Source organism: Zootermopsis nevadensis, unplaced genomic scaffold, assembly GCF_977971745.1.
Source record: "Zootermopsis nevadensis isolate Lab colony 2312 unplaced genomic scaffold, Znev_1.0 Znev_ptg000068l, whole genome shotgun sequence".
In the NCBI taxonomy this organism is placed as follows: domain Eukaryota; kingdom Metazoa; phylum Arthropoda; class Insecta; order Blattodea; family Termopsidae; genus Zootermopsis; species Zootermopsis nevadensis.
Window position 1 is genome coordinate 2902612 of NW_028259199.1, and position 26771 is coordinate 2929382.

The 26771-nt window shown below is 39.1% G+C and overlaps 1 protein-coding gene and 1 non-coding gene across 2 annotated transcripts; one reads left to right on the forward strand and one right to left on the reverse strand.

The window, feature by feature from the left end:
* Positions 1–1734: 1734 nt before the first annotated feature.
* On the reverse strand, positions 1735–21622 carry LOC147871070 (uncharacterized). The gene is made up of 2 exons (XM_087341321.1): positions 18863–21622; positions 1735–1806 (listed from the first exon to the last, which is right to left on the reverse strand). Exons 1-2 carry the CDS (start codon positions 21620–21622, stop codon positions 1735–1737), a joined length of 2832 nt encoding a protein of 943 aa, XP_087197447.1.
* Positions 21623–23009: 1387 nt separating this feature from the next.
* LOC147871071 (U6 spliceosomal RNA) lies at positions 23010–23121 on the forward strand. The gene has a single exon (XR_015532856.1). It is a non-coding gene; the product is annotated as a U6 spliceosomal RNA (small nuclear RNA).
* The last annotated feature ends 3650 nt before the right edge of the window (positions 23122–26771 follow it).

Here is a 26771-nt window from a genome sequence, read left to right on the forward strand (position 1 = left end):
TGTACTCATAAGCAATTTCTTCTGCCGCTTCGGAGTTCCGAGGGAGCTGCACAGCGACCAGGGCCGGAACTTTGAATCCCGACTGCTCCAAGAAGTGTTGCAGCGTCTGGGGGTGGCCAAGACTCGCACCACTCCTCTGCACCCACAGTCGGACGGCATGGTAGAGCGCTATGTGAAAACGGTCGAAGAACATCTACAGAAGGTCGTCTCATCACATCAGCGGGACTGGGACACCAGACTGCCTCTCTTCCTCCTGGCGTACCGAGCCTCGACCCACGAGACTACGGGGGTAACACCGGCCAGCCTAGTGTTTGGGAGGGAGCTACGCCTGCCGTGCGACCTTATGTTCGGGTCTCCACCAGATAGGGAGAAGTCGACAACCGATTATGCGGCGGATCTCGAGGAACGACTTCATGACGCGCATAACCATGCCCGCCAGCATCTGAAGATGGCCAGCGACCGGATGAAGGCACGCTATGATCGCCTGGCAAACTCGGCTGGCTTCCAGGAGGGAGATCGCGTGTGGTTGTATCATCCTACCCGGACAAAAGGGAAGTCTCCCAAGCTACAAACATCTTGGGAGGGCCCCTACAGGGTGGTAACCAGAATCAACGACGTGGTTTATCGGATTCAGCGGCATACCCGGACCCGGATGATGGTAGTCCACCTGGACAGGTTGGCGCCGTATTTGGGTGCTGCTCGGGACGAGCAGCTTTAAGGAGGGGGTAGTGTGATGTGTTGGGGTTGGCATTGTTGTTAGTTTATAGACATTGTTGTATTCATGCATTGTTGTATTATTATTGACATTGTTGCGTTTAGCATTGTTGCGTTTAGCATTGTTGCATAGACATTGTTGTATTTGTATAAAAGCCGATTGACAATCGGCTTTGAGAGTAAATAACGCCCTCATAACTAGCCCCATCTCATACCCACCTTGAATGTGTGTACTGCAATGTTTCCAAAAATTATTGTTAATACTAAACAACTGACATGGCTCTCACCCACAAGCCAAAGTTATACAGACAAATGCATGTATCTTGAAATAAATATGGCTACCTCAGGACAACAATCTCTAACAGACAAACCACTAAAATTTTGGGCTTGGTCTCCCTCACTTGGCAGGTGGAGGACACAATTATTCTCCACCTTCCTCCAGGAAGTTTGCAACAAGAAATCCAAATTCTTCAGATTTCTTCTAATGCACACAACAGTGAACTTCAGAAATAACAAGGTGTTTCCTTTGTCATGGACACAAAACATAAAATGAAAACCAGAAAGCATCCACAGAAATGGGGCTAGCAGTTGACACTGATTTGAGATGGGTACAAGGAAGATGAGTAGAAGCAGAATTGCAGCAACAACAAGATGCCAAAATGGGGAACTTGGCAACTTTCAGAATTCAGAACACAAGTCCACAGACTTACAGGGCATGAGACAAGCCTGAGGAAAGTTACTTTATGACAGGCAATGAAAAGTCAAGTCCGACACATAATAGCCCTTCCTGATCTGGTGTCGCTCTATAAGAAAGGGACCTTCTTTTGCTATAACTTCAAACACAAATTCTACAAGTCATATGTCAGCTACAGTTGAAAACAAACTCCAATAATATGGTATAAAAAAGCACAGTAGTAGAGTGTTAATGGGGAAGAAGCTATGCAAAGCTTATGAAATATTGGCCACCTAATATCAGGACCTGCTCTCCAATAAACAAATGTGTCAACTGTAAACCAACAATCATGTCACATAGTATTCTGGTGACGGGTGACCAAAGCCTGCATCAACTTTATGCACTGCGTGATAATTTTCCTATACAATTAATAATGTAATTATGCACAACACATACTTCAAGTTTAACAACAAACACAGCAAAAACCAAATTCAAGATTTCTGTCTTCTGGGTTGATGCGCCATGTAGTATGGTCGATAGTTTACCAACGTTTCTGAGGACGAGCTGCCTCCATTAACAGGGCAAATGAATACTACACAGCGCAACAACCCAGAAAACGGAAATCTTCATACTCACCGCTGTGAAAACCTCAAATCTTACAACCAAATTCAAATTTAACAGAAATATTTTTCAACTATCTCAGTAAAAACAGTCTGGTCAATACTCATGTGTTCATTCCATGCAACTGAAGTTACAGAGGTGTCATCTCCAGATAAATCACACAGCCTTCCAGCCTGATTTGTGCTTGCACAAAAAAGATATACGCAAGTTCCTAATCCCACGTTTAACACATTATCTGAAGACCAGTCAATAAGATTGAGATAGAAGTCATCTTGGAGATCAGAGGCATCCAACATCTTGTAGGGTAGTGTAGTAGGTGAGATTGTGGAAGAAATACTGCGAAGAGAGCTGAAGTGTGAATCGCTTGAAGGAGAAGTGTGTTGTAGACGAGATTATTTTGTGCTGTAAAGAAGTTTTAGTTGATTAAATTCATTATTGTTGGAAGACTTTGTGGTCTCTTACAATCCCCGCAAGAAATCAAGGGTTGACAATAAAAGTTGTATACCGACCCACGCTAAAGTATGTCCAAGGGTTTGTAGGATAGAGACATTTTAATTTTTCGAGATTATTCGAAAGTCAATTTTTGAAAAGGCAAATATCTCCCGATCTGTAGGAATCTGAGAGACAAAACTTATGTCACTTTGAAGGAACGCATATGTCAACTTCATGTCAGAGTCACGTCAATGTATGTCAAAGGGTTTGGAGGATAGAGACATAAATTTTACGAGATTATTCGAAAGACAATTCTTAAAAGGCTAATATCTCCCGATCTGTAGGAATCTGAGAGACAAACCTTATGTCACCCTGAGGGAACGTACATGTCAAATTCACGTCGAAGTTACTTCAATGTATGTCCAGGGGGTTTGGAGGATAGAGATATTTTAATTCTTCTAGATTATTCGAAAGTCAATTTTTGAAAAGGCAAATATCTCCCGATCTGTTGGAATCTGAGAGACAAAACTAATGTCACTTTGAGGGAACGCATATGTCAACTTCATGTCAGAGTCACGTCAATGTATGTCCAAGGGTTTGGAGGATAGAGACATTTAAATTTTTCGAGATAATTCAAAAGTCAATTTCTGAAAAGGAAAATATCTCCCGATCCGTAGGAATCTGAGAGACAAAACTTATGTCACTTTGAGGGAACGTATATGTCAACTTCATGTCAGAGTCACGTCAATGTATGTCCAAGGGTTTGGAGGATAGAGACATTTTAATTCTTCTAGATTATACGAAAGTCAATTTTTGAAAAGGCAAATATCTCCCGATCTGTAGGAATCTGAGAGACAAAACTTATGTCACTTTGAGGGAACGCATATGTCAACTTCATGTCAGAGTCACGTCAATGTATATCCAAGGGTTTGGAGGATAGAGGAATTTTAATTTTGCGAGATAATTCGAAAGTCAATTTTTGAAAAGGCAAATATCTCCCGATCTGTAGAAATCTGGGAGACAAAACTTATGTCACTTTGAGGGAACGTATATGTCAACTTAATGTCAGAGTCACGTCAATGTATGTCAAAGGGTTTGGAGGATAGAGACATTTAAATTTTTCGAGATTATTCGAAAGTCAATTTATGTAAAGGCAAATATCTCCCGAACTGTAGGAATCTGAGAAACATAACTTATGTCATTTTGAGGAAACGTATATGTCAACTTCATGTCAGAGTCTCGTCAATGTATGTCCAAGGGTTTGGAGGATAGAGACATTTTAATTCTTCTAGATTATTCGAAAGTAAATTTTTGAAAAGGCAAATATCTCCCGATCGGTATGAATCAAAGAGACAAAACTTATGTCATTTTGAGGGAACGTATATGTCAACTTCATGTCAGAGTCACGTCAAGGTATGTCCAAGGGTTTGGAGGATAGAGGAATTTTAATTTTGCGAGATAATTCGAAAGTCAATTTTTGAAAAGGCAAATATCTCCCGATCTGTAGAAATCTGGGTGACAAAACTTTTGTCACTTTGAGGGAACGTATATGTCAACTTAATGTCAGAGTCACGTCAATGTATGTCAAAGGGTTTGGAGGATAGAGACATTTAAATTTTTCGAGATTATTCGAAAGTCAATTTCTGTAAAGGCAAATATCTCCCGATCTGTAGGAATCTGAGAGACAAAATTTATGTTATTTTGAGGGAACTTATATGTCAACTTCATGTCAGAGTCACGTCAATGTATGTCCAAGGGTTTGGAGGATAGAGACATTTTAATTTTTCGAGATTATTCGAAAGTCAATTTCTGAAAAGGCAAATATCTCCCGATCTGTAGCAATCTGAGTGACAAAACTTATGTCACTTTGAGGGAACGTATATGTCAACTTCATGTCATAGTCACGTCAATGTATGTCCAAGGGTTTGGAGGATAGAAACATTTGAATTTTTCGAGATTATTCGAAAGTCAATTTCTGAAAAGGCAAATATCTCCCGATTTGTAGGAATGTGAGAGACAAAACTTATGTCACTTTGAGGGAACGTATATGTCAACTTCATGTCAGAGTCACGTCAATGTATGTCCAAGGGTTTGGAGGATAGAGACATTTAATTTCTTCTAGATTATTCGAAAGTAAATTTTTGAAAAGGCAAATAACTCCCGATCTGTAGGAATCTGAGAGACAAACCTTATGTCACTTTGAGGGAACGTATATGTCAACTTCATGTCAGAGTCTCGTCAATGTATGTCCAAGGGTTTGGAGGATAGATACATTTAAATTTATCCAGATTATTCGAAAGACATTTACTGAAAAGGCAAATATCTCCCGATCCGTAGGAATCTGAGAAACAAAACTTATGTCACTTTAAGAGAACGTATATGTAAACTTCATGTCAGAGTCACGTCAATGTATGTCCAAGGGTTTGGAGGATAGAGACATTTTAATTCTTCTAGATTATTCGAAAGTAAATTTTTGAAAAGGCCAATATCTCCCGATCTGTAGAAATCTGAGAGACAAAACTTATGTCACTTTGAGGGAACGTATATCTCAACTTCATGTCAGAGTCTCGTCAATGTATGTCCAAGGGTTTGGAGGATAGAGGCATTTTAATTTTTCGAGATTATTCGAAAGTCAATTTCTGAAAAGGCAAATATCTCCCGAACTGTAGGAATCTGAGAAATATAACTTATGTCATTTTGAGGAAACGTATATGTCAACTTCATGTCAGAGTCTCGTCAATGTATGTCCAAGGGTGTGGAGGATAGAGACATTTTAATTTTTCGAGATTATTCGAAAGTCAATTTTTGAAAAGGCGAATATCTCCCGATCTGTAGGAATCTGTGAGACAAAACTTATGTCACTTTGAGGGAACGTATATGTCAACTTCATGTCTGAGTCACGTCAATGTATGTCAAAGGGTTTGGAGGATAGAGACATTTTAATTTTTCGAGATTATTCGAAAGTCAATTTTTGAAAAGGCAAATATCTCCCGATCTGTAGGAATCTGAGAGACAAAACTTATGATACTTTGAGGGAACGTATATGTCAACTTCATGTCAGGGTCACGTCAATGTATGTCCAAGGGTTTGGAGGATAGATACATTTTAATTTTTCCAGATTATTCGAAAGCCAATTTTTGAAAAGGCAAATATCTCCCGATTTGTAGGAATGTGAGAGACAAAACTTATGTCACTTTGAGGGAACGTATATGTAAGTTCATGTTTGAGACACGTCAATGTATGTCCAAGGGTTTGGAGAATAGAGACATTTTAGTTTTTCGAGATTATTCGAAAGTCAATTTATGTAAAGGCAAATGCCTCCCGATCCGTAGGAATCTGAGAGACAACACTTATGTCACTTTGAGGGAACGTATATGTCAACATCACGACAGAGTCACGTCAATGTATGTAAAAGGGTTTGGAGGATAAAGACATTTTAATTTTTCGAGATTATGCGAAAGTCAATTTATGAAAAGGCAAATATCTCCCGATCTGTAGGATTCTGAGAGACAAAACTTATGTCACTTTGAGGGAACATATATGTCAACGTCATGTCGGAGTCACGTCAATGTATGTCCAAGGGTTTGGAGGATAGAGGCATTTAAATTTTTCGAAATTAATCGAAAGTCAATTTTTGAAAAGGCAAATATCTCCCGATCTGTAGGAATCTGAGAGACAAAACTTATGATACTTTGAGGGAACGTATATGTCAACTTCATGTCAGGTTCACGTCAATGTATGTCCAAGGGTTTGGAGGATAGATATATTTTAATTTTTCCAGATTATTCGAAAGTCAATTTTTGAAAAGGCAAATATCTCCCGATCTGTAGGAATCTGAGAGACAAAACTTATGTCACTTTGAGGGAACGTATATGTCAATTTCATGTCAGAGTCACGTCAATGTATTTCCAAGGGTTTGGAGGATAGAGACATTTAAATGTTTCGAGATTATTCGAAAGTCAATTTCTGGAAAGGAAAATATCTCCCGATTCGTAGGAATGTGAGAGACAAAACTTAAGTCACTTTGAGGGAACGTATATGTCAACTTCATGTCAGAGTCACGTCAATGTATGTCCAAGGGTTTGGAGGATAGAGGCATTTGAATTTTTCGAGATTACTCGAAAGTCAATTTCTGAAAAGGCAAATATCTCCCGATTTGTAGGAATGTGAGAGACAAAACTTATGTCACTTTGAGGGAACGTATATGTAACTTCATGTCAGAGTCACGTCAATGTATGTCCAAGGGTTTGGAGGATAGAAACATTTGTATTTCTCGAGATTATTCGAAAGTCAATTTTTGAAAAGGCAAATATCTCCCGATCTGTAGCAATCTGAGAGACAAAACTTATGTCACTTTGAGGGAACGTATATGTCAACTTCATGTCAGAGTCACGTCAACGTATGTCCAAGGGTTTGGAGAATAGAAACATTTTAATTATTCTTGATTATTTGAAAGTCAATTTTTGAAAAGGCAAATATCTCCCGATCTGTAGGAATCTGAGAGACAAAACATATGTCACTTTGAGGGAACGTATATGTAACTTCATGTCAGAGTCACGTCAATGTATGTCCAAGGGTTTGGAGGAAAGAGGCATTTTAATTTTTCGAGATTATTCGAAAGCAATTTCTGAAAAGGCAAATATCTCCCGATCTGTAGGAATCTGAGACACAAAACTTATGTCACTTTGAGGGAATGTATATGTCAACTTCATGTCAGAGTCACGTCAATGTATGTCCAAGGGTTTGGAGAATAGAGACATTTTCGTTTTTCGAGATTATTCGAAAGTCAATTTACGAAAAGGCAAATGCCTCCCGATCCGTAGGAATCTGAGAGACAACACTTATGTCACTTTGAGGGAACGTATATGTCAACATCACGACAGAGTCACGTCAATGTATGTAAAAGGGTTTGGAGGATAAAGACATTTTAATTTTTCGAGATTATGCGAAAGTCAATTTATGAAAAGGCAAATATCTCCCGATTTGTAGGATTCTGAGAGACAAAACTTATGTCACTTTGAGGGAACATATATGTCAACGTCATGTCGGAGTCACGTCAATGTATGTCCAAGGGTTTGGAGGATAGAGGCATTTTAATTTTTCGAAATTAATCGAAAGTCAATTTCTGAAAAGGCAAATATCTCCCGATCTGTAGGAATCTGAGAGACAAAACTTATGATACTTTGAGGGAACGTATATGTCAACTTCATGTCAGGGTCACGTCAATGTATGTCCAAGGGTTTGGAGGATAGATACATTTTAATTTTTCCAGATTATTCGAAAGCCAATTTTTGAAAAGGCAAATATCTCCCGATCTGTAGGAATCTGAGAGACAAAACTTATGTCACTTTGAGGGAACGTATATGTCAACTTCATGTCAGAGTCACGTCAATGTATTTCCAAGGGTTTGGAGGATAGAGACATTTAAATGTTTCGAGATTATTCGAAAGTCAATTTTTGGAAAGGAAAATATCTCCCGATCCGTAGGAATGTGAGAGACAAAACTTAAGTCACTTTGAGCGAACGTATATGTCAACTTCATGTCAGAGTCACGTCATTGTATGTCCAAGGGTTTGGAGGATAGAGGCATTTGAATTTTTCGAGATTACTCGAAAGTCAATTTCTGAAAAGGCAAATATCTCCCGATTTGTAGGAATGTGAGAGACAATACTTATGTCACTTTGAGGGAACGTATATGTAACTTCATGTTAGAATCACGTCAATGTATGTCCAAGGGTTTGGAGGATAGAAACATTTGTATTTCTCGAGATTATTCGAAAGTCAATTTTTGAAAAGGCAAATATCTCCCGATCTGTAGCAATCTGAGAGACAAAACTTATGTCACTTTGAGGGAACGTATATGTAACTTCATGTCAGAGTCACGTCAACGTATGTCCAAGGGTTTGGAGAATAGAAACATTTTAATTATACTTGATTATCTGAAAGTCAAATTTTAAAAGGCAAATATCTCCCGATCTGTAGGAATCTGAGAGACAAAACCTATGTCACTTTGAGGGAACGTATATGTAACTTCATGTCAGAGTCACGTCAATGTATGTCCAAGGGTTTGGAGGAAAGAGGCATTTTAATTTTTCGAGATTATTCGAAAGCAATTTCTGAAAAGGCAAATATCTCCCGATCTGTAGGAATCTGAGAGACAAAACTTATGTCACTTTGAGGGAACGCATACGTCAACTTCATGTCAGAGTCACGTCAATGTATGTCCAAGGGTTTGGAGAATAGAGACATTTTAGTTTTTCGAGATTATTCGAAAGTCAATTTATGAAAAGGCAAATGCCTCCCGATCCGTAGGAATCTGAGAGACAACACTTATGTCACTTTGAGGGAACGTATATGTCAACATCACGACAGAGTCACGTCAATGTATGTAAAAGGGTTTGGAGGATAAAGACATTTTAATTTTTCGAGATTATGCGAAAGTCAATTTATGAAAAGGCAAATATCTCCCGATCTGTAGGATTCTGAGAGACAAAACTTATGTCACTTTGAGGGAACATATATGTCAACGTCATGTCGGAGTCACGTCAATGTATGTCCAAGGGTTTGGAGGATAGAGGCATTTAAATTTTTCGAAATTAATCGAAAGTCAATTTCTGAAAAGGCAAATATCTCCCGATCTGTAGGAATCTGAGAGACAAAACTTATGATACTTTGAGGGAACGTATATGTCAACTTCATGTCAGGTTCACGTCAATGTATGTCCAAGGGTTTGGAGGATAGATACATTTTAATTTTTCCAGATTATTCGAAAGTCAATTTTTGAAAAGGCAAATATCTCCCGATCTGTAGGAATCTGAGAGACAAAACTTATGTCACTTTGAGGGAACGTATATGTCAACTTCATGTCAGAGTCACGTCAATGTATTTCCAAGGGTTTGGAGGATAGAGACATTTAAATGTTTCGAGATTATTCGAAAGTCAATTTCTGGAAAGGAAAATATCTCCCGATCCGTAGGAATGTGAGAGACAAAACTTAAGTCACTTTGAGGGAACGTATATGTCAACTTCATGTCAGAGTCACGTCAATGTATGTCCAAGGGTTTGGAGGATAGAGGCATTTGAATTTTTCGAGATTACTCGAAAGTCAATTTCTGAAAAGGCAAATATCTACCGATTTGTAGGAATGTGAGAGACAAAACTTATGTCACTTTGAGGGAACGTATATGTCAAATTCATGTCAGAGTCACGTTAATCTATGTATAAGGGTTTGGAGGATAGAGACATTTTAATTCTTCTAGATTATTCGAAAGTAAATTTTTGAAAAGGAAATATCTCCCAATCTGTAGGAATCTGAGAGACAAAACTTATGTCACTTTGAGGGAACGTATATGTCAACTTCATGTCAGAGTCACGTCAATGTATGTCCAAGGGTTTGAAGGATAGAGACATTTTAATTTTCGAGGTTATGCGAAAGTCAATTTCTAAGAATTCAAATATCTCCCGATCTGTAGGAATCTGAGAGACAAAACATATGTCACTTTGAGGGAACGTATATGTCAACTTCATGTCAGAGTCACGTCAATGTATGTCCAAGGGTTTGGAGGATAGAAACATTTGAATTTTTCGAGATTATTCGAAAGTCAATTTCTGAAAAGGCAAATATCTCCCGATTTGTAGGAATGTGAGAGACAAAACTTATGTCACTTTGAGGGAACGTATATGTCAACTTCATGTCGGAGTCTCGTCAATGTATGTGCAAGGGTTTGGAGGATAGACACATTTCAATTTTTCGAGATTATTCGAAAGTCAATTTGTGAAAATGTAAATATCTCCCGATCCGTAGGAATCTGAGCGACAAAACTTATGTCACTTTGAGGGAACGTATATGTCAACTTTATGTCAGAGTCTGGTCAATGTATGTCCAAGGGTTTGGAGGATAGAGACATTTCAATTTTTGGAGATTATTCGAAAGTAAATTTTTGAGAAGGCAAATATCTCCCGATCTGTAGGAATCTGAGAGACAAAAATTATGTCACTTTGAGGGAACGTATATGTCAACTTCATGTCAAGAGTCTCGTCAATGTATGTCCAAGGGTTTGGAGGATAGAGACATTTAAATCTTTCGAGATTATTCGAAAGTCAATTTCTGAAAATTCAAATATCTCCCGATCCGTAGGAATCTAAGAGACAAAACTTATGTCACCTTAAGGGAACGTATATGTCAACTTCATGTCAGAGTCACGTCAATGTATGTCCAAGGGTTTGGAGGATAGAGACATTTTAATTTTTCGAGATTTTTCGAAAATCAATTTCCGAAAAGGGAAATATCTCCCGATCAGTAGGAATCTGAGAGAAAAACCTTATGTCACTTTGAGGGAACGTATATGTCAACTTCATGTCAGAGTCACGTCAATGTATGTCCATTGGGTTTGGAGGATAGAGACATTTTAATTTTTCGAGATTATTCGAAAGTCAATATATGAAAAGGCAAATATCTCCCGATCTGTATGAAACTGACTGACAAAACTTATGTCACTTTGAGGGAAAGTATATGTCAACTACATGTCAGAGTCACGTTTATGTATGTCCAAGGGTTTGGAGGAAAGAGTCATTTTAATTTTTTCGAGATTATTCGAAAGACAATTTTTCAAAAGGCAAATATCTCCCGATCTATAGGAATCTGAAAGTCAAACCTTATGTCACTTTGAGGGAACGTATATGTCAACGCCATGTCAGAGTCATGTCAATGTATGTCCAAGGGTTTGGAGGTTAGAGACATTTTAATTTTTAGAGATTATTCGAAAGTCAATTTCTGAAAAGGCAAATATCTCCCGAGCCGTAGGAATCTGAGAAACAATACTTATGTCCCTTTGAGGGAACGTATATGTCAACTTCATGTGTGAGTCACGTAAACGTATGTCCAAGGGTTTGGAGGATAGAGACATTGAAATTTTTCGAGGTTCCACGAAAGTCAATTTTTGAAAAGGAAAATATCTCCCGATCTGTAAGAATCTGAGAGACAAAACTTATGTCACTTTGAGGGAACGTATATGTCAACTTGATGTCAGAGTCACGTCAATGTGTGTCCAAGGGTTTGGAGGATAGAGACAATAAAATTTTTCGAGATTATTCGAAAGTCAATTTTTGAAAAGGCAAATATCTCCCGATCTGTTTTAATCTGAGAGACAAAATTTATGTCATTTTGAGGGAACGTATATGTCAACTTCATGTCAGAGTCACGTAAAAGTATGTCACAGGGTTTGGAGGATAGAGACATTTTAATTCTTCGAGATTATTCGAAAGTCAATTCTTGAAAAGGCAAATATCTCCAATTCTGTAGGAATCTCAGAGACAAAACTCATGTCACTTTGAGGGAACGTTTTTGTCAACTTCATGTCAGAGTCACGTCAATGTATGTCAAAGGGTTTGGAGGATAGAGACATTTTAATTTTTCGAGATTATTCGAAAGTCAGTTTCTGAATAGGGAAAAATCTCCCGATCAGTTGGAATCTTAGAGACAACACTTATGTCACTTTGAGGGAACGTATATGTCAACATCATGTAAGAGTCATGTCAATGTATGTCAAAGGGGTTGAAGGATAGAGACATTTTAATTTTTCGAGATTATTCAAAGTTAATTTTTGAAAAGGCAAATATCTCCCGATCTTTAGGAATCTGAGAGACAAAACTTATGTCACTTTGAGGGAACGTATATGTCAACTTCATGTCAGAGTCACGTCAATGTATGTCCAAGGGTTTGGAGGATAGAGATATTTTAATTATTCGAGATTATTCGAAAGTCAATTTTTGAAGAGGAAAATATCTCCCGATCTGTAGGAATCTGAGAGACAAAACTTATGTCACTTTGAGGGAACGTATATGTCAACTTCATGTTGGAGTCTCGTCAATGTATGTCCAAGGGTTTGGAGGATAGAGACATTTTAATTTTTCGAGATTATTCGAAAGTCAATTTCTGAAAATGTAAATATCTCCCGATCCGTAGGAATCTGAGCCACAAAACTTATGATACTTTGAGGGAACGTATATGTCAACTTGATGTAAGAGTCTGGTCAGTGTATGTCCAAGGGTTTGGAGGATAGAGACATTTCAATTTTTCGAGATTATTCGAAAGTAAATTTTTGAGAAGGCAAATATCTCTCGATCTGTAGGAATCTGAGAGACAAACCTGATGTCACTTTGAGGGAACGTATATGTCAACTTCATGTCAAGAGTCTCGTCAATGTATGTCCAAGGGTTTGGGGGATAGAGACATTTAAATCTTTCGAGATTTTTCGAAAGTCAATTTCTGAAGAGGGAAATATCTCCCGATATGTAGGAATCTAAGAGACAACACTTATGTCACTTTGAGGGAACGTATATGTCAACTTCATGTCAGAGTCATGTCAATGTATGTCCAAGGGTTTGGAGGATAGAGACATTTAAATTTTTAGAGATTATACGAAAGTTAATTTTTGAAAAGGCAAATATCTCCCGATCTGTAGGAATCTGAGAGTCAAAACTTGTGTCGCTTTGAGGGAACTTATATGTCAACTTCATGTCAGAGTCACGTCAATGTATATCCAAGGGTTTGGAGGATAGAGACATTTAAATTTTTCGAGATTATTAGAAAGTCAATTTTTGAAAAGACAAATATCTCCCGATCTATAGGAATCTGAGAGATAATCCTTATGTCACTTTGAGGGAACCTGTATGTCAACTTGATGTCAGAGTCACGTCAATGTATGTCCAAAGGTTTGGAGGATAGAGATATTTTAAATTTTCGAGATTATACGAAATTCAATTTGTGAAATGGCAAATATCTCCCGATCTGTAGGATCCTGAGAAACAAAACTTATGTCATTTTGAGGAAACGTATATGTCAACTTCATGTCAGTGTCACGTAAAAGTATGTCCAAGGGTTTGGAGGATAGAGCCATTTCAATTTTGTGAGATAATTCGAAAGTCAATTTTTGAAAAGGCAAATATCTCCCGATCTGTAGGAATCTGAGACACAAAACTTATGTCACTTTGAGGGAACGTATATGTCAACTTCATGTCAGAGTCACGTCAATGTATGTCCAAGGAATTGGAGGATAGAGACATAAATTTCTCGAGATTATTCGAAAGTCAATTTTTGAAAAGGCAAAATATCTCCCGATCTGCTTTAATCTGAGAGACAAAACTTATGTCATTTTGAGGGAACGTAAATGTCAACTTCATGTCAGAGTCACGTAAAAGTATGTCCAAGGGTTTGGAGGATAGAGACATTTTAATTCTTCGAGATTATTCGAAAGTCAATTTTTGAAAAGGCATATATCTCCCGATCTGTAGGAATCTGAGAGACACAATTCATGTCACTTTGAGGGAACGTATTTGTCAACTTCATGTCAGAGTCACGTCAATGTATGTCAAAGGGTTTGGAGGATAGAGACATTTTAATTTTTCGAGATTATTCGAAAATCAATTTTTGAAAAGGCAAATATCTCCCGATCTGTAGGAATCTGAGAGACAAAACTTATGTCCTTTTGAGGGAACGTATATGTCAACTTCATGTCAGAGTCACGTCAATGTATGTGCAAGGGTTTGGAGGATAGAGACATTTTAATTTTTCAAGATTATTCGAAAGTCAATTTCTGAAAAGGCAAATATCTCCCGATCCGAAGGAATGTGAGAGACAAAACGTATGTCACTTTGAGGGAACGTATATGTTAACTTCATGTCAGAGTCACGTCAATGTATGTCCAAGGGTTTGGAGGATAGAGACATTTAAATTATCCTAGATTATTCGAAAGTAAATTTTTGAAAAGGCAAATATCTCCCGATCTCTATGAATCTGAGAGACAAAACTTATGTCACTTTGAGGGAACGTATATGTCAACTTCATGTCAGAGTCACGTCAATGTATGTCCAAGGGTTTGGAAGATAGAGACATTTTAATTCTTCTAGATTATTCGACAGTAAATTTTTGAAAAGGCAAATATCTCCCGATCTGTACTAATCTGAGAGACAAAACTTATGTCACTTTGAGGGAACGTATATGTCAACTTCATGTCGGAGTCTCGTCAATGTATTTCCAAGAGTTTCGAGGATAGACACATTTCAATTTTTCGAGATTATTCGAAAGTCAATTTCTGAAAATGTAAATATCTCCCGATCCGTAGGAATCTGAGAGACAAAACTTATGTCACTTTGAGCGAACGGATATGTCAACTTCATGTCAGAGTCACGTCAATGTATATCCAAGGGTTTGGAGGATAGAGACATTTTAATTCTTCTAGATTATTCGACAGTAAATTTTTGTGAATTCAAATATCTGCCGATCTGTAGGAATCTGAGAGACAAACCTTATGTCACTTTGAGGGAATGTATATGTCAACTTGATGTCAGATTCTGGTTAATGTATATCCAAGGGTTTGGAGGATAGAGACATTTCAATTTTTCGAGATTATTCGAAAGTAAATTTTTGAGAAGGCAAATATCTCCCGATCTGTAGGAATCTGAGAGACAAAACTTATGTCACTTTGAGGTAACGTATATGTCAACTTCATGTCAAGAGTCTCGTCAATGTATGTCCAAGGGTTTGGAGGATAGAGACATTTAAATCTTTCGAGATTATTCGAAAGTCAATTTCTGAAAAGGCAAATATCTCCCGATCCGTAGGAATCTAAGAGACAAAACTTAGTCACATTAAGGGAACGTATATGCCAACTTCATGTCAGAGTCACGTCAATGTATATCCAAGGGTTTGGAGGATAGAGACATTTTAATTTTTCGAGATTTTTCGAAAGTCAATTTCTGAAAAGGGAAATATCTCCCGATCTATTGGAATCTGAGAGACAAACCTTATGTCACTTTGAGAGAACGTATATGTCAACTTGATGTCAGAGTCACGTCAATGTATGTCCAAAGGTTTGGAGGATAGTGATATTTTAAATTTTCGAAATTATACGAAATTCAATTTTTGAAATGGCAAACATCTCCCGATCTGTAGGAATCTGAGAGACAAACCTTATGTCATTTTGAGGAAACGTATATGTCAACTTCATGTCAGAGTCACGTCAATGTACTTCCAAGGGTTTGGAGGATAGAGACATTTTAATTTTCTAGATTATTCGAAAGTCCTTTTATGAAAAGGCAAATATCTCCCGATCTGTTCGAATCTGAGAGACAAAAATTATGTCACTTTGAGGGAACGTATATGTCAACTTCATGTCAGAGTCACGCAAAAGTATGTCCAAGAGTTTGGAGGATAGAGGCATTTTAAATTTCTGCGAAAATTCGAAAGTCAATTTTTGAAAAGGCAAATATCTCCCGATCTGTAGGAATCTGAGAGACAAAACTTATGTCACTTTGAGGGAACGTATATGTCAACTTCATGTCAGAGTCACGTCAATGTATGTCCAAGGGTTTGGAGGATAGAGACATTTAAATTTTTCGAGATTATGAGAAAGACAATTTTTGAAAAGACAAATATCTCCCGATCTGTAGGAATCTGAGAGACAAAACTTATGTCATTTTGAGGAAACGTATATGTCAACTTCATGTCAGAGTCACGTAAATGTATTTCCAAGGGTTTGGAGGATAGAGACATTTAAATTCTTCTAGATTATTCGAAAGTCCTTTTATGAAAAGGCAAATATTTCCCGATCTGTTGGAATCTGAGAGACAAAAATTATGTCACTTTGAGGGAACGTATATGTCAACTTCATGTCAGAGTCACGTAAAAGTATGTCCAAGAGTTTGGAGGATAGAGGCATTTTAATTTTGTGAGATAATTCGAAAGTCAATTTATGAAAAGGCAAATATCTCCCGATCTGTAGGAATCTGAGAGACAAAACTTATGTCACTTTGTGGGAACGTATATGTCAACTTCATGTCAGAGTCACGTCAATGTGTGTCCAACGGTTTGGAGGATAGAGACAATAAAATTTTTCGAGATTATTCGAAAGTCAATTTTTGAAAAGCAAATATCTCCCGATCTGTTGGAATCTGAGAGACAAAACTTATGTCACTTTGAGGGAACGTATATGTCAACTTCATGTCAGAGTCACGTAAAAGTATGTCCAAGGGTTTGGAGGATAGAGGCATTTTAATTTTGTGAGATAATTCGAAAGTCAATTTTTGAAAAGGCAAATATCTCCTGATCTGTAGGAATCTGAGACACAAAACTTATGTCACTTTGAGGGAACGTATATGTCAACTTCATGTCAGAGTCACGTCAATATATGTCCAAGGGTTTGGAGGATAAGGACATAAATTTTTCGAGATTATTCGAAAGTCAATTTTTGAAAAGGCAAAATATCTCCCGATCTGTTTTAATCTGAGAGACAAAACTTATGTAATTTTGAGGGAACGTATATGTCAACTTCATGTCAGAGTCACGTAAAAGTATGTCCAAGGGTTTGGAGGATAGAGACATTTTAATTCTTCGAGATTATTCAAAGTCAATTTTTGAAAATGCAAATATCTCCCGATCTGTAGGAATCTGAGAGACAAACCTTATGTCATTTTGAGGAAACGTATATGTCAACTTCATGTCAGAGTCACGTCAAGGTATGTCAAAGGGTTTGGAGGATAGAGACATTTCAATTTTTCGAGATTATTCGAAAGTCAATTTCTGAAATGGGAAATATCTCCCGATCTGTAGGAATCTGAGAGACAAAACTTATGTCATTTTGAGGAAACGTATATGTCAACTTCATGTCAGAGTCACGTCAATGTATTTCCAAAGGTTTGGAGGATAGAGACATTTTAATTCTTCTAGATTATTCGAAAGTCCTTTTATGTAAAGGCAAATATCTCCCGATCTGTTGGAATCTGAGAGACAAAAATTATGTCACTTTGAGGGAACGTATATGTCAACTTCATGTCAGAGTCACGTCAATGTATGTCAAAGCGTTTGGAGGATGGAGACATTTAAATTTTTCGTGATTATTCGAAAATCAATTTTTGAAAAGGCAAATATCTCCCGATCTGTAGGAATCTGAGAGACAAAACTTATGTCCTTTTGAGGGAACGTATATGTCAACTTCATGTCAGAGTCACGTCAATGTATGTCCAAGGGTTTGGAGGATAGAGACATTTAAAATTTTTCAAGATTATTCGAAAGTCAATTTCTGAAAAGGCAAATATCTCCCGATCCGAAAGAATGTGAGAGACAAAACGTATGTCACTTTGAGGGAACGTATATGTTAACTTCATGTCAGAGTCACGTCAATGTATGTCCAAGGGTTTGGAGGATAGAGACATTTAAATTATCCTAGATTATTCGAAAGTAAATTTTTGAAAAGGCAAATATCTCCCGATCTGTACTAATCTGAGAGACAAAACTTATGTCACTTTGAGGGAACGTATATGTCAACTTTATGTCGGAGTCTCGTCAATGTATTTCCAAGGGTTTGGAGGATAGACACATTTCAATTTTTCGAGATTATTCGAAAGTCAATTTTTGAAAATGTAAATATCTTCCGATCCGTAGGAATCTGAGAGACAAAACTTATGTCACTTTGAGGGAACGGATATGTCAACTTCATGTCAGAGTCACGTCAATGTATGTCCAAGGGTTTGGAGGATAGAGACATCTTAATTCTTCTAGATTATTCGACAGTAAATTTTTGTGAAGGCAAATATCTGCCGATCTGTTGGAATCTGAGAGACAAACCTTATTTTTTTTTTTTTTTTTACATAATATAATATAATATATTTGGTTTAGACTATATACAGAGATCTGTGGCCGCCTAACACCAGGTTTTCACGGCCACAGTCCTTACATACGTAGCACTATTAGCACTACTGCTTACTACAACTATTCACTAATGCTACTCTACATGACTATTCCTTAATCCCTAATACTATTTACATAACTCTTTCTTATTGTTCTCGTGCCTTCTATCTCAGTGGCAGTTCTAAATTCCTAATTTTGACCTGTCTTTTACATCTTACTTTGTACAGAAATTTCCCTACATCCCTGACCTCCGTGTCATTCGTAGTGCTTAAAATTTTCTTGAAGGCCAACTCTTCGCCAACGGTGAACCACTTGTTCCTCAGGAGCTGTTCCCTCCACCTCCCGGTTTCCGTACACTTTAATAGTATGTGAATCTCGCTTTCTGTCGCCCCACATAAAGGGCATATTTTCCCATCCATGCCCCCCCTCATCCCTCTCAGCTTCCAAATACCCGCTCTGAACCATGCCCATCCCTCTCTCTCCACCCTCGTACAGCAACCAATGTAGCCCTGTCTACCCCACCCTGATTTCATCTCCCCGTACAACGCCAGAGATCTCTTTTCTCTAATTTTAGCAAAAACGTTCTGTCTTTCTATGGCGTTGCACCTTTCCTTTAAAATTTCCCACGTCCTGCCCACACTTCTTCCTTGCGGATCCTGCCAAATATACCCCAACCCTAATTTATCTAATTCCTCTTTTACCCCCTTAGCCCATCCCCCAATTTTCAAGTTCAGTACCTGCCAGTCGTAGCATCTCCTTACTAAATCATCCCTGTCCATTTGCAAAATCCTTAACCAAAATTTTGTGACCAACCCTAAAACCTTGCTCCTCCTGCTGTCTCTCCCCAGTTCCACTTCGGCTACCCCATTTGCTCCGACCCTTGGTATCCCTAGGACCTTCTTACAAAATCTCCCGTGGATTACATCAACTTCTTTCCATCCCTCCTCTAATCCCCATATTTCCGCCCCATACATCATTCTCGATTCACATACCATCTCGTATACATTTTCTAAAATATTTATCCTCATATGTGGCATTCTGGCTAAGCACTTATCTATCGCCACTAAGGCCTGCTTCCCTTTCGCCACTACTTTAGCCTTTTGTTTAGCCCACCCTCCTGTGCTTTCCAGGGTCACACCCAGGTAGCATATTTCCTTCACTGTTTCTATTATTTTGCCATTCATAAACCACCTCTCATCCTTTCTCAATTTCCCTCCCCTCTTGCATACCAACACTTTCGTCTTCTCCAAGTTGCATTTCAAGTTCCATTCCTTGCAGTACTTCGCCACTTGGTTGATTCCCTTCTGCAAGCCGTTCACCGTAAACGACCCAAATGCTAAATCATCCGCAAACAACAACCCCGGAATTGATTCATCCCCTATCACAGGCGCGTGTATGTTTCCTTCCTGGATATAGTCGATAACATCATCAATAAAAATGTTAAACAAATAGGGGCTCAGACTGCACCCTTGCCTAACACCTCTACTTTGTTCAACCAGGTCCGTCACTTCGTTTTCTCCACACTTCACACAAAATTTGGTTCCCTCATACATTCTCTTGATACATTCAACCATTCCTCCACTCACTCCCTTCCGTCTCATTTTAAACCATAAGGCCTTCCTATCAATCGCGTCAAAGGCTTTTTCCAGGTCCACCAAACACCAGTATATACGGCCTCTTTTAACGCTTAGATACCTGTCAATTGCGGTTTTGATAATAAAGATATTATCTGTGGTTCTTTTCCCTTTTACGAATCCCGCTTGGTACCTTGACAGGATCTTATTACCTACTAGCCAGTCTCTCAGCCTACCAGCCAAGGCGCTAGAAAATATCTTGCTTATCACCGTCAGAAGCGAAATGCCTCTGTAACTATTAGGCTCATTCTTCTTACCCTTCCCTTTGTAAATTGGACTGATAACTGCAACTCCCCACTCTGCTGGGAAATCTTTCCCCTTCTTAATTTTATTAAACAAAGTTGTTAAAGTTTCAGTTCCTCCTTCCACGGTGCAAAACATTTTCCACATCTCGACTGGTATCCCATCGACGCCAGTGGCTTTCCCATTTTTCATTTTTGATATACTTTGCCTAATTTCTTCTGCCGTAAAGTCCCTATCCAGTTCCTCTATGTATTGGGAGCCCAGCAATTGCGTTGGGTAAACCAATCGCCCTTCAGCTGCCCTAGCGAACAGATCATGGAAGTGGTTCACCCACGCAGTTGGATTTACCTCATTCCTAAAAACTTTTTTCGCCACTATGTCCCTTATGGACTCCCATACTTTCTTTATCTCTTTATGCCTTACCAAATCGTTTATTCTTTCAGACTCCTTCTCTTGCCAAACCCGCTTCTTTTCCTTCATTATCTCCTCGTACATTTTTCTAGCTTCCCAATACCTTGCTCTACTCGCTTCGTCGTTTCTCGCCTTAAACTCTCTCAAGGCCCATCTGGCTAGTCGTTTGTTTTCCCTGCACTCCTCGTCGAACCAATGACTTCCCCCTCTATGCTTAACCCCTGTCCACCCCATTTTGATCCCCGCTCTCTTCACCATGGAGTACAACATATCTACCATCTTATTAACCTCCCCCTCCTGAGCCATGACCTGTATTTCATGCATGCATAAAACACTCCTATTATCCCTCAAAGCCTCCATGAAGTAATCTTTCCAGCTTTCCTTCCATTTGTATCTAACTATCTTTCGCTTCGGCCCTGCGACCTCTGTGTCCTTAACTACCTCTCCCTCTTCTTCGCTCCTAATTATTATGGTTAATGGCATATGACTACTAAGAATTTCCGTCCCTACTCTGAAATCCACCACTTCCCCCCCCAACCCCTCCGACAACAGAGCATAGTCTATGACACTCTTCCCCAGCTGGCTGACATAAGTAAACTCCCCCTCCGTGTCCTCGCCGTATTTTCCATTCAGCATTTCTAGAAGGTTCCTTTCACAGAAATCGACGAGCTTCCTTCCTTCCTCATTACACATTCGGTCTTTACTCGATCTACCGCAAAACAGATCTTCATAGCCCTTGTCCACCTCATTAAAGCAGCCCCACGTGTGTGGCAGGTTTATCTGCTTTGTCCCCACCCGACTGTTCATGTCCCCCACTATTAAAAATTCCGTCTCCACGAACCGGTCCCTCAACATCTTCAAGTCCTCCTCCAACTCGGTTGTAAAATTGGGATTAAACCACCTTGAGCTTTGCGGCGCATTATACACAAAGCCCATACATATCTGGACCTGCACGCCATTGTGCCCTCTCACTCCTACCCATATTACCTCCTTCATGCCCGTCCTTATCTCAATCACCTTTCTGCTCATTCCCTCCCTTGTATAGATTACTAGTCCCCCCGGATTCCTACCGAATCTTGCGATTCTTCTTCTTTCTTTCCAAAAGCTGACAAACCCTTTAATTTCAAAAACCTCGCTTCCCGCCCAGCTCTCCGCAATCCCCACAATATCATGGCCACTCAGAAAATCTAAGAAATCCTTTGTGCCCATTTTACACTTAAGCCCCTCCACATTCCAGAATCCTACCCTTAACAAACCTGCCACACTAACGCGGGCCTATGTTGAGCCACTTCTAACCCTCGCTCCTCCACCTCCTCCTCCTCCCTCCCTGCCGGACACGTCACTCGGCTTCGTGAGCCAGCTCCTCAGGTTGTATTGCCTGCAGACCCTCTCACTCCGTGGTTCCGTTGTCAAGCCGTTGTCCTCCGCGCGGTCAGCTGGCCTCGCCCGCCTCGCAGAGGCTGCACCTCCCTGCGGCGTTAACTTTATAACTTGCGACGCGGTGTCCGTCCTCACCCTGCAGCCCAACCCAGCGTGCATAGTTTCGGTCGGTTTTTCCCGTGTAACGGTGCTCCTTTGCAGGGTATTGGCATCCGATCCACTGCTACCCGTTTTCCGAGGAGTCCTTCCCTCGGCGCTAGCCGACCTTCTGACCGCAGGGGTGTCCACCCCGCTGTCCCGCGTTTCCAATTGCATGTTCCTTGAAAGGTATTCCAGGGCGTAGGCCCGCCCGTCCACCACCAGTTTATCCTTCTTCAAAAAAGCTCTGTGCCCTCTCCTCTTAGCATCTCGTAAATAGGGAATCAGCTCCCTCCTACACTTTCTTATTTCTGGAGCAAAATCCTCGTCTACACTTAATGTGGAGCCACTCAGGTGCTTAGTGTTCCGGAGTACCTCTAGCTTAGAAGCGAACGTGGTAAATTTCACCAATATCGGGCGCTCACCTCTGCTTCGACCCAACCGGCCTACGTAATCGATGTTCCCTCTCGGGATCTCTAGTTTCATCGTTTCCTTGAGGAACTTGCATACCGTATCCAGCGTGTCGAAGTAGCCCTCCTCTCTTTTCTCCACCAACCCGAATATAAGGATATTGTTCTTCCGATTCCCTTCTTCCAGCTGCCTAGCTTTATCGTCCATCCTCTGCTGCCGTTCCTCCCACTCTTTCACTACCCGGGTTATCTTCTTGTAATCCCTGATCACTTCATTTATTGACGCGCTTAGCGTCTCCAATTTCGGTCCTAAGTCCTTCGTCCCATTCCTCAAGTCACCTATTTCCTGGTTGTGCTTCTCCAAAAGCTCCTTGATAGCTTTCGTCTCCCAAGCTTGGCTTTTAACATGGGATAATATCTGGTCGATCTTGTCCTGTTCGGTTGGCGGCCCCGGGTTTAGTTCCACTCCTCCAATCACCAGAAGAGTCGCTACTACCAGACCCAGGAACCACGTCTGTTGCCCTGCCAACTCAACTTTCCGGCTCCCTTCTGCGTGAATCCTCGCTTTCCTGGCTGCAAAAGCGCCAACTCTGGCCCTGTAACTTTCTAAGGTGACACCCATTGTTCCTTGAGCTGTAGAAACACGTCCGCTCGCCTCCGTAGCTAATGTAAGACTCCTTCGGCGGTACATATACTAAAATTGGAACGATACAGAGAAGATTAGCATGGCCCCTGCGCAAGGATGACAAACCTTATATCACTTTGAGGGAACGTATATGTCAACTTGATGTCAGAGTCTGGTCAATGTATGTCCAAGGGTTTGGAGGATAGAGACATTTCAATTTTTCGAGATTATTCGAAAGTAAATTTTTGAGAAGGCAAATATCTCCCGATCTGTAGGAATCTGAGAGACAAAACTTATGTCACTTTGAGGGAACGTATATGTCAACTTCATGTCAAGAGTCTCGTCAATGTATGTCCAAGGGTTTGGAGGATAGAGACATTTAAATCTTTCGAGATTATTCGAAAGTCAATTTCTGAAAAGGCAAATATCTCCCGTTCCGTAGGAATCTAAGAGACAAAACTTATGTCACATTAAGGGAACGTATATGCCAACTTCATGTCAGAGTCACGTCAATGTATGTCCAAAGGTTTGGAGGATAGAGACATTTTAATTTTTCGAGATTTTTCGAAAGTCAATTTCTGAAAAGGGAAATATCTCCCGATCTATTGGAATCTGAGAGACAAACCTTATGTCACTTTGAGGGAACGTATATGTCAACTTGATGTCAGAGTCACGTCAATGTATGTCCAAAGGTTTGGAGGATAGTGATATTTTAAATTTTCGAGATTATACGAAATTCAATTTTTGAAATGGCAAAATATCTCCCGATCTATAGGAATCTGAGAGACAAAACTTATGTCATTTTGAGGGAACGTATATGTCAACTTCATGTCAGAGTCACGTAAAAGTATGTCCAAGAGTTTGGAGGATAGAGGCATTTTAATTTTGTGAGATAATTCGAAAGTCAATTTTTGAAAAGGCAAATATCTCCCGATCAGTAGGAATCTGAGAGACAAAACTTATGTCACTTTTAGGGAACGTATATGTCAACTTCATGTCAGAGTCACGTAAAAGTATGTCCAAGATTTTGGAGGATAGAGGCATTTTAATTTTGTGAGATAATTCGAAAGTCAATTTTTGAAAAGGCAAATATCTCCCGATCTGTAGGAATCTGAGACACAAAACTTATGTCACTTTGAGGGAACGTATATGTCAACTTCATGTCAGAGTCACGTCAATGTATGTCCAAGGGTTTGGAGGATAGAGACATAAATTTTTCGAGATTATTCGAAAGTCAATTTTTGAAAAGGCAAAATATCTCCCGATCTATAGGAATCTGAGAGACAAAACTTATGTCATTTTGAGGGAACGTATATGTCAACTTCATGTCAGAGTCACGTAAAAGTATGTCCAAGGGTTTGGAGGATAGAGACATTTTAATTCCTCGAGATTATTCGAAAGTCAATTTTTGAAAAGGCAAATATCTCCCGATCTGTAGGAATCTGAGAGACAAAACTTATGTCACTTTGAGGGAACGTATATGTCAACTTCATGTCAGAGTCACGTCAATTTGTGTCAAAGGGTTTGGAAGATGGAGACATATAAATTTTTTGAGATTATTCGAAAATCAATTTATAAAAGGCAAATATCTGCCGATCTGTAGGAATCTGAGAGACAAAACTTATGTCCTTTTGAGGGAACGTATATGTCAACTTCATGTCAGAGTCACGTCAATGTATGTAAAGGGTTTGGAGGATAGAGACATTTTAATTTTTCAAGATTATTCGAAAGTCAATTTCTGAAAAGGCAAATATCTCCCGATCCGAAGGAATGTGAGAGACAAAACGTATATCACTTTGAGGGAACATATATGTTAACTTCATGTCAGAGTCACGTCAATGTATGTCCAAGGGTTTGGAGGATAGAGACATTTAAATTTTTAGAGATTATTCGAAAGTCAATTTCTGAAAAAGCAAATATCTCCCGATCCGTAGGAATCTGAGAGACAAAACTTATGTCACTTTGAGGGAACGTATATGTCAACTTCATGTCAGAGTCTCGTCAATGTATGTCTAAGGGTTTGGAGGATAGAGACATTTGAATTTTTCGAGATTATTCGAAAGTCAATTTCTGAAAAAGCAAATATCTCCCGATCCGTAGGAATCTGAGAGACAAAACTTATGTCACTTTGAGGGAACGTATATGTCAACTTCATGTCAGAGTCACGTCAATGTATGTCCAAGGGTTTGAAGGATAGAGACATTTAAATTCTTCTAGATTATTCGACAGTAAATTTTTGAGAAGGCAAATATCTGCCGATCTGTAGGAATCTGAGAGACAAAACTTATGTCACTTTGAGGGAACGTATATGTCAACTTCATGTCAGAGTCTAGTCAATGTATGTCCAAGGGTTTGGAGGATAGAGACATTTTAATTTTTCGAGATTATTCGAAAGTCAATTTTTGAAAAGACAAATACCTCCCGATCTATAGGAATCTGAATAGACAAACCTTATGTCACTTTGAGGGAACGTATATGTCAAATTGATGTCAGAGTCACGTCAATATATGTCCAAGTGTTTGGAGGACAGAGGCATTTTAATTTTTTGAGATTATTCGAAAGGCAATTCTTGAAAAGGCAATTACCTCCCGATCTGTAGGAATCTGAGTGACAAAACTTAAGTCACTTTGAGGGAACGTATATGTCAACTTCATGTCAGAGTCACGTCAATATATGTCCAAGGGTTTGGAGGATAAAGACATAAATTTTTCGAGATTATTCGAAAGTCAATTTTTGAAAAGGCAAAATATCTCCCGATCTGTTTTAATCTGAGAGACAAAACTTATGTAATTTTGAGGGAACGAATATGTCAACTTCATGTCAGAGTCACGTAAAAGTATGTCCAAGGGTTTGGAGGATAGAGACATTTTAATTCTTCGATATTATTCGAAAGTCAATTTTTGAAAAGGCAAATATCTCCCTATCTGTAGGAATCTGAGAGACAAACCTTATGTCACTTTGAGGGAACGTATATGTCAACTTCATGTCAGAGTCACGTCAATGTATGTCCAAGGGTTTGGAGGATAGAGACATTTTAATTTTTCGAGATTATTCGAAAGTCAATTTCTGAAATGGGAAATATCTCCCGATCTGTAGGAATCTGAGAGATAAAACTTATGTCATTTTGAGGAAACGTATATGTCAACTTCATGTCAGAGTCACGTCAATGTATTTCCAAAGGTTTGGAGGATAGAGACATTTAAATTCTTCTAGATTATTCGAAAGTCCTTTTATGTAAAGGCAAATATCTCCCGATCTGTTGGAATCTGAGAGACAAAAATTATGTCACTTTGAGGGAACGTATATGTCAACTTCATGTCAGAGTCACGTCAATGTATGTCAAAGCGTTTGGAGGATGGAGACATTTAAATTTTTCGAGATTATTCGAAAATCAATTTTTGAAAAGTCAAATATCTCCCGATCTGTAGGAATCTGAGAGACAAAACTTATGTCCTTTTGAGGGAACGTATATGTCAACTTCATGTCAGAGTCACGTCAATGTATGTCCAAGGGTTTGGAGGATAGAGACATTTTAATTTTTCAAGATTATTCGAAAGTCAATTTCTGAAAAGGCAAATATCTCCCGATCCGAAGGAATGTGAGAGACAAAACGTATGTCACTTTGAGGGAACGTATATGTTAACTTCATGTCAGAGTCCCGTCAATGTATGTCCAAGGGTTTGGAGGATAGAGACATTTAAATTATCCTAGATTATTCGAAAGTAAATTTTTGAAAAGGCAAATATCTCCCGATCTCTATGAATCTGAGAGACAAAACTTATGTCACTTTGAGGGAACGTATATG

Excerpts from the sequence above, each read along its gene's own strand:
- LOC147871070 (XM_087341321.1), bottom strand. The coding sequence starts at position 21,622 with ATGGGCACAAAGGATTTCTTAGATTTTCTGAGTGGCCATGATATTGTG. Across the intron at positions 1,807-18,862 it reads GGAGATGCTACGACTGGCAG|GAAAATTATCACGCAGTGCA; the intron begins GTACTGAACTTG and ends TTAATTGTATAG.